Source organism: Oryzias latipes, chromosome 21 (genome assembly GCF_002234675.1).
Source record: "Oryzias latipes chromosome 21, ASM223467v1".
Classification (NCBI taxonomy): domain Eukaryota; kingdom Metazoa; phylum Chordata; class Actinopteri; order Beloniformes; family Adrianichthyidae; genus Oryzias; species Oryzias latipes.
This window is the reverse complement of record NC_019879.2, coordinates 10,081,919-10,090,229: the sequence shown is the minus strand read 5'-3', so window position 1 is coordinate 10,090,229 and position 8,311 is coordinate 10,081,919. Positions and strand designations below refer to the sequence as shown.

At 37.2% G+C, this 8,311-nt stretch overlaps 2 protein-coding genes across 2 annotated transcripts in view; both read right to left on the bottom strand.

The window, feature by feature from the left end:
- Positions 1 to 382: 382 nt before the first annotated feature.
- LOC101168000 (cytochrome c oxidase assembly factor 5) lies at positions 383 to 2,462 on the bottom strand. The gene is made up of 3 exons (XM_004081480.4): positions 2,215 to 2,462; positions 767 to 850; positions 383 to 675 (listed from the first exon to the last, which is right to left on the bottom strand). Exons 1-3 carry the CDS (start codon positions 2,314 to 2,316, stop codon positions 634 to 636), a joined length of 228 nt encoding a protein of 75 aa, XP_004081528.1. The 5' UTR covers positions 2,317 to 2,462; the 3' UTR covers positions 383 to 633.
- A 126-nt stretch (positions 2,463 to 2,588) lies between these two features.
- The window catches only part of mgat4a (mannosyl (alpha-1,3-)-glycoprotein beta-1,4-N-acetylglucosaminyltransferase, isozyme A), a 44,969-nt gene continuing 39,246 nt past the window's right edge, over positions 2,589 to 8,311 (bottom strand). Inside the window, exons 12-16 of the mRNA XM_004081582.3 lie at positions 7,979 to 8,097; positions 5,155 to 5,233; positions 4,824 to 4,884; positions 4,569 to 4,681; positions 2,589 to 4,495 (exon numbers count right to left, since the gene is read on the bottom strand). Of these exons, the coding sequence (XP_004081630.1) occupies positions 4,469 to 4,495; positions 4,569 to 4,681; positions 4,824 to 4,884; positions 5,155 to 5,233; positions 7,979 to 8,097 (399 nt within the window). The 3' untranslated portion in view covers positions 2,589 to 4,468. The remainder of the gene's footprint in view (positions 4,496 to 4,568; positions 4,682 to 4,823; positions 4,885 to 5,154; positions 5,234 to 7,978; positions 8,098 to 8,311) is intronic.

The following is an 8,311-nucleotide window of genomic DNA, read 5'->3' as shown; positions in this document are numbered from 1 at the left end:
ATGGGTTTTATTAACTATAAGACATCCTCTAAAGGAGTTTCATCCTCTGACAGCAGCTGGTCTGTAAACTTTATAAGGTGATGGATACAAATGTGTTTCAAACTGGACTAAAGCAGGAAGTTCTTAACCTCTTCAGGCGTTTAGGACTCTGCTGTCACTTTACCTAACTTCCAGAGATAAGGGAGCAGATGATTTCTTTACCGTGAGGAGGTGGAGGTCTCTGAGGATGAGATGAAGGCTGAGCTTCATCTTCATCTGACCAACAGGAAACCACAAGAGTCATTTCCTGACATAATGTGTTAAAAAAAGCTGTGAAAGCAGTAATTATTCCCCCTAAACCTTTGAATGACTGCTTCATAAAAATGCATAAACACCACAATGATAACTTGGACTTTATGCATAATTTTAATCCCACAACATACTCATAACAACAAAAGTATTTTCTAAGGAATGGATGCTTACGACAGACGTCCTGTTTGCACGCTGCTCATGAGTTTGTATTTCTGAGAAGTTAGTGGTTCTCTCAAACTCTGAAGACGTGTGATCCATCACGGACACGCACACCAACGGCGGCGTTCATTTCGACAAGGCAAACGCGCGCAGCCGCACGGCTGCTGGCGGCATGTGGTCTCCTCAGTATCCTTTCCTCCCTCTGAACCTCGACCTCGTGTCCAGCTGCAGGGAGAAGTCGAACCCCGGTCAGCGTTAGCGTTAGCCCGACGCTGTGAAAACCTTAAACATCCTCAGTAAATTCCTGCTCACGCACCATCGACCTCTTGCACTCAAAGAAGGATGTCTGCAGCGCTCTGCAGTGGCCTTCCTTCAAACACTCGCTGGGTTTCTTCCCTTCCTGACACGTTCAAACAAAAAATTTAATAAACTTGTACAGCATCACATGTCATATGATCTTTTAAACCAAATCTTGGGATTATTTGGGACTACAAATATTAAAGTCTTAAGAATTTCATCCCAGATATTCATTCAGGTTACGGTTTAGATTAAGAGAAAGCTAATTCATGATTAGAAAGGATCTTTCAATGCTGTCTGCTAAGATTTGACCATTTTGGATTTAAAGTATGAAAGAAAAGTGAGTAAAGCTGAACTGGACTTTTATTTTCAGCTGTAAATGTTTCTCCATCAAACAGGAAAAGACTTTAAAGACAATTACAGCAGTTTCTGTTTTTTTCACAAGATCTTTTCAAAATAAAACAAATTTCTTCTCTTCACAGTAGCAAAACCTTTGCTGATAAATAAAACAGCTTTGAAAAATTGTAAAGAAATGTCAACGGTGTTCCCTTTTAAATAATTTATTTACCACATTGAGGACAATATCAAAAAAAGAGTAAAGAGTTGCCCAAGGAATTACTCAAGTTGCTGTGACTCAACTTCAAGACATAAAATAATTAAGATATTTTTTTCTCAATTAAATTATGAATTTTAAAAATTGCACATTGACTAAAATAATGATGTGTTTCCATTCAGTATCCTACCAATGTACACGAGCTAAAGTATGAGCCAATATTATCAAAATTAAGAATTTATCAAGACAGGCTGCTTTAGAACTGAAGTCCATATGAAGAATATTGGAGTTTATATATATATATATATATAAAATATTTTGTTGCTGCTGCTGAGAAGGTTCAGTGTGTGGATATGTTTAATATCTTCTATTATCAGAGATGATGTATTTATCTTTCAAGCATTTCTACATTTTTATTGCTACAGCTTTACATTAGTAGCAGTTCAGCTAAACGAATCTGAATACTTTTAGCATCAATACCAATAATGAAATAGTTTAAAATAAATATTTCTGATTTTTAATTTGTGATAACTTTCCACTCAGCCGTTCTCATTTGCCCCCCATAACTAGTTCAGTATAGTTACCTGTACTAGTACTAACGTTAAAGTAAGTCGTTACTACCCAGTTCAGACAGTAAGAGTGACCAGGAACAATGTCACATACGATACCTATACTTAAAGCCATGCTATAGTTACTAATTTACATTTTTTTCAGGTTATTAAAATTATAGTCATTTTCGAAATGTACCAATTGATGACCAATGGTCGCGTGCGCCAAAACAGAATCGTATGTGTCGTTGACAAAAAAAATGTTCACGAAGCAGATCTTCAATTTAGCCTTTGCGGTTGTATTCGTCCTCATAAACATTTGTGTTCCGATAGACTTCTGGGTTAGTGGTCGACAGGCTTACTTACTTTCACCACGCAGTCATGCTGAAGGAGACAGGCTTTAAAGTCCTCTCTGACGCCGGCGCAGGCTCTGTAATCTTCTTCCTTGTCCTCATAATATTTCGGCATTTTCCCCCAAAACTCAATTTAACATCGATTTGGAGTCATAGGATATTTCAAGTGGAAGAAAATAGTCTTAGTGAGCCGTTTTCTACCTTGTTATGAAAGGTTGTTGGCCGCCATGACAGGAAACGGTATTATGGGAAACCGGAAATGCTAACGCATGCTGGGAACACTTGTAGTTTTATCTGTTTGCTAAAATATGATGAAAATTAAAGCTTTAAAAATGTAGATGAGATGAAAAAAATGTTTGTGGAACTGATTCACAACACAAAAGATTATGACTTTGATTTCTGTAACAACCGTTCTCATTTATTTTGAGCATTTCAATGAAAAATGATCAGGCAGATGCATGTACACGGGGAAGGCACGTGAACTGATGGGAGCTGAGGGGCTGTTGGCAGAACGTCATTTTATCTATCGTCTCATCAAAATCCATGACATGTCATCCTCTGCATGCTTTCACTTCTGTTCGTTTGTGAAATCAAGAAAGGGAGAGTGGCCTGTCTTGTTTGCAACACCGAAGCCATCTTTCAAAATAAAAGGTTTACAAACTAATCTCTTTTCATCAAGCCTGCTCAGAAAGACTTTAAACATTTTAGTTACCCTTAAAAGTACTCACAAGTAAAATCATTGATGCTTACTAACAATAATTTCTCCATTCAAAACAAAGAAGAAATGCACAATATCCCCAAAAATATGCTTCTGTAAACTATTCTGAAGCAACACAAAAACGCACACAGCCAGTGGCAGGTTCTAAAATCAGTAGTAGTTACAAATAACAGACAAATCAGGTTCCATCGTGAATCTGAGAAACGGAACTCAAAAATATGAACTATGAGGTACAAAAATTACTGAATGAAGGGTGAAGAAGCTGTGCAAATATTGCTGTTTTAGTCAGTAAACTGGTTTAACTCCTTTTGTTTACTAAATTCATTCAGTATTACAATTGTTGTCCTCCACATCCAATCATACACTGTCAGTGATTTTCAAAATATTTGTACATCCAGCAATCAATTTTGTAGGCAAAAAGTTCAGGGAAACTGATTGTACTGATGATGATGAGGGCGATTTCAAAGGATCAAGCTATAAGGCACATATTTTAAATTTATACCAACAACGTTGACAGAAGATATTCACAACTGTCCTATCATTTGCTTAAACAGAAAATAAACCATCTTAGTAGCTGTTACAGTGAAAATAAAATATACAACTGCAATTTAGATTAAAAAAAGCACACAATAACACAGTCTTTTAATCTACCATGAACATCTTTTGGTAGAATAAAAATATATTTTACTTTTTGTACAAATTCAAGATTTATTTCAAATAAATTAAGTCACCTTCATAGATTGCCAGTAACTGTAATGTTATTTCAATAAAAACAATATAATCCTTCAGGAAAATGTTACCAAAGCCATGTCTGGTGTTTTCCTAGAAACGGACACTGAGGTGATAAACAGCCTGTCAGAAAGTAGGCCAGTCAGATGTGATATCGTTACTGCACTGTGGTCCAAATGTCCCAGACTGGCTGCAGGCAGGATTCTGAAACGACGAGCTTATAGTGAGTTTTTGTTTCAGGACAAGAACAGCATCTGATGAGAGTGTGTGACACATTCCCATTTTGGCTGGAGTTGATTTAAAGCTCCAGCATCTACGGGAACAGAGAACAGCTGAGCGTTGGAGACAACGACATTCTTGAAGATCCCAGGTTCTGCTGAGGCGTTGGGGACAGTGCAATACCTCAGCTTGCCCATGTGTGGCAGCACTGAAAAACAAAGAGGGATTTGGCAGCATCTACATCATTGGCCAGCTGACCGGACGTCGAGACATGAAGAGTCAAGTTCCTGGTCCATGACTTTTGTGATTGTTTTTCAAAGCTGCTGAATAACAACGTCACTTTGAGAGTCGCAGCTGAGAACAGCTGCCTTCAGTGTTCAGCAAACAGTAGTATTCACATTCTGACAAATAGATGAAGAGCATAAAGACGGATAAAGACAGGAAGGCAGAAATGGAATAACAAGACAGAGAGGTGGCGCTTTCTCTGAGAAACGGCTCCATTGACTTCACTGCTGGTTGCTAGGTGCCAGAGGTCCTGCACAAGCAGTCTGGTGATTCTGCTTCTACAGGGACCATGATTCATAAACCTGCTCCAGAGACATCAACCAGCTATCCTTTTAATGTGTATCTGCAATAAGAAGCAAAGTGTTTAGGATTACAAAGTGTGGTCAAATCGGCATTTGGTAAGAGAGAAGACTCACCTCACTGAGGATCGCCCAAACAGCAGAGTCTTTCTGAACTGAGAGGCGAAGTGCAATAACGGGATTGAAGGAAGGGTCTACAACTCCCTCTGCCACTCCTTTCTCAAAGTGACCTGTGTTCAAACATGCACACGCTGATTTAGGTCATGAAAACCACATGTAAAACAAAGATAAAAATTCAGCAATCTTTGTATTTTAAAATAAAATTGAACTTCTCGTATGTCGGACACTTTTCAGACAGCCGGATGTTTTTACCGATCCTGTAGAAGCGGTCTTCAGTTCGCTTGAACTTGTCTTTGGTCAGCAGTTTATTTTCCTTAAAGAGAAAGGCGAAAATCTGTGAAGATTTACAACATTCAAACTATTCCCGATACATGTCAGCGAGTGCTCTCACAACTGAAATGTGTGAATGCAGAGTCACAACGTATCAGTTGCATCACAGCTAGCATTCTGTCATTAATCAATCCTCCACGTGCAAAAGAGCAGCAAATCTATGTAATCTAATCAGAATCATTTTCACCATCCAAAGACAGTGTGAGTGAGTGTGTGCGTGTGTTTGTGTGTGCGCGCGCGTGTGTTTCACTACCGAGACAGGCAGTATTTCCACAGTGGTGTTCTCGATTTTATCCCCGGGGTGCTCCTGGTTACCGCTGCGAAACAGGAACCTACCATTCAAATGAAGAACAAATAGATTTTTATTACCAGATAAAGATTCAGTCTTGTTCACTGTTTATTTTAGTGTGAGCCATATCTAATGCATGGAAAAGCAGTGGTTTAAGAATTCAAATGTCACATATAAGAGTTGTTGTATTTGTATTGTACATTTTGCTATGCAAATGCTCTGATTGTTCCCTTTTCATAAATCCAAAACTGCAGCAAACATTGGAAAAATAAGCTAATCGTTAAACATGTTTGTGCTTTTCTTCAATGATAATATCTAAACAAAAGTTGCAGAAAATCAAGAGCCAGCAACAAAACAAGACAACATTGATTGTGTTCATTTTCTTCTTCATCAATCATTAAAATTAGTGTCTATTAAATATACCATACCATTTATTTTGATTTTCAAGTGCTGAAATTGTATTTATTTTGTAATGGTAATAATAAGTAACACTGTCATTTTTGGTTCAGTTTGAAGGATGGTATTTTCGAGTTCTATAGATGAAGTTTAACTGACATTCATTTTCATTATTTTAAAGGCAAAAGTTTAGAATATAGTTAAAAGAATAAGTGGTAGTTTTCAATTTTATGAGGATTTATTAAAATGGGACAACTTGTACTCTTATTTTGTTGACAATTTGTTCTAAAATAAGTCATTTCTACTTATTCCATTAGTTTTTTTTGTCACTGTATTTAAAAAAACTACAATCAGGTACATAAAAACTAAAAAAATACAAAACATTTGCTTGGAAGTAGAAAAAAATACTAATTATTGGGCTATATAGCATTCAATCTGAAGTAATTCAATCTAACAGTCTTTTTAGCTTATTTTTCCCTTTTTGAGTGTTTAAGTAGAACTCATTATTTCTAGATTTTGATATCTAATTAGATTTCTTATAAGTAAAAATTACTTGCTTCATGGACAGATGAATTTCCTACTTTCTAGTCATTTTTTTACATTTAGTGTTCTTTTTCTATTTAAGGCTACCTCTTTTACAGTGAACACTAACATATACTATGTAGGTTTGAGTGGGCTTTGGTCTGTCTTTGTGACTTTTAACCTCACTTTATAATTCAGCGATTTCCCATCTCCACAGAGGGAAAGGATGCTGGCCTTAGGAAGTTAAATTTAGAACAGTCTCATTAGGTGTCACTGATCACCACAGAGAGAGCGTGCAGGGACACTCATTAAAACTGCAGCAGAATAAATGAACAGGAAGATGAAAAGAAGGTTTGAATCCCCCCCTGAAACTATTCAAGTCATTACGTCAGGTGCAGACGCCGTCACACACTCCTGAAGCTTGTCAACAGACCTGTCTGTTCCCACACTACATTAACTCAGTTGTGTGGTCAAAGTACTATAAATAACTTTCACATTTACTCTTCAGTGCACAGGTCACAAAGCTCTGTTACAGTCAGTGGAAATGACTAAAGAGCTCTAGCTGGAGGTGTATTTTATTTCCACAAATACATTGGGGCTGGAAGTGGATTAAGCATCAGCCAGCCCCCACCTTCATATTTATGCAGCTCACCTTTTTAACCTTTTCCTTACATCTTAGAAAATAAAATGACACCAGAAACTGGAGCAAATTACCTTTTTGTCTTTGGTGTAATGAGAAAACTTTGCCGTTAATGTTCTTAAAGACCCACTCTGATAAATAATATTATGTTTTTGGTATTTTAACATGTTCTTGGGGCATTTTTCTCATGATGGAGGACATATGAAAAGAAATTTAAGCTTAAAATTGCATTTCTGAGGATTTCTTTAGTCAAATTGTCGAGAATCAGAAACAAACAAATATGCCGCCTGCTCCAAGCTGGGGGGGGGGGGGGGGGCCTCCCACCCACAACTCAGAGGGGATTTTCTAATGAACTCCTACCACTCTGCAAAACTAGGTCCTAGAAAACAACACAGGCTTTTTGATTTTGGCTAAAAAAAAAGACAATGATGGTTAAAAGACCACTGGGGATGTTTTTACAATAGATCTAAAGATGATTGGAGCGGGTCTTTAAAATCCAGTTGGGTTTAAGAAGTTTCAATTTTCTGCACATATACTTATTACCAAAAAATTGATTCTAGCATTTTTTATTGAGTAGGATGGTGGAGAGGATAAAAAGATTTAAAAAAACATTCCACTGTTTAGCATCCAAGTCAAACTTTCATAAAGTGCTTCTGCTTTAACTTTTAATCTCTTATTTTTTCTCTTAGAGCATTTGAATTCTGACTCTTCTACTGTTCTACATGAGTACATGTGTCTCATCACTCTTTAAAAAAAAAAGTATTAAAGTATTCTAAATATGTTTTAGGCTATAAAAAATATATAACTAGAACCCCTCCTCCAAAGTCACTGGCAGGTACTTTACCCTCTTACCTCTGTAGTTTGCTTTTAAAATGTTACCCTAAAGTCCCTGCGTTCTCTGGTCCAGTGTGTGGCGCTGGTTGTGAGAACTAAATGCAAGTTCTGGGGGGACCGTGTATTTGCTGTGTTGTCTCCTTAACTCTGGAACAGACTGCCACCAGCGATGAAGGAGGCTCTCTAAACTGTTCCTCCACTGTCGTGCCTTGGTTTCTGCCTAGCTGACCTTTTATTATGATTATGAGCATTACGTTCTTAATTCGTGTCTAATTATTTTTATCGTTTAAGCATTTTACTGATGTAATATTCTGTACAGCACTTCTGGGCCTCCTTCAATGGTGCTGGAAGGGGCTCTAGAAATGAATAATTAAGAATGAATGAGCAAACCCTCACCGCTCTATGTTGACAGGCCGGTCAAATTTGAAAAGTACGTAATCTCCTTTAGTGGGAGTAATGGCCCAGAAGAAATCTTCTCCCAGGTAGGTCTTCTCCAGCGTGTGACCCTGATACACCTACAAGGTAAAAGGCACATTCGAATGAAGGTTTTCTCCTAGATGACATAATGTGTTTAAACAATTTTAAAGCTTTTTTAATAATGTGTAATTTTATCCTAAGGAAGTTTTCAAAGGTTTTCTTAAAATCTAAGAAAACCTGGATTAAAAGTTCACAAAGTCGCAAACACTGCATCTTTCGGTTAATTTTAAGTATAGAATTTCTTTTTTAAAA

Excerpts from the sequence above, each read along its gene's own strand:
- LOC101168000 (XM_004081480.4), bottom strand. The coding sequence starts at position 2,316 with ATGCCGAAATATTATGAGGACAAGGAAGAAGATTACAGAGCCTGCGCC. Across the intron at positions 851-2,214 it reads AGCATGACTGCGTGGTGAAA|GAAGGGAAGAAACCCAGCGA; the intron begins GTAAGTAAGCCT and ends TGAACGTGTCAG. Across the intron at positions 676-766 it reads TTGAGTGCAAGAGGTCGATG|CTGGACACGAGGTCGAGGTT; the intron begins GTGCGTGAGCAG and ends TTCTCCCTGCAG.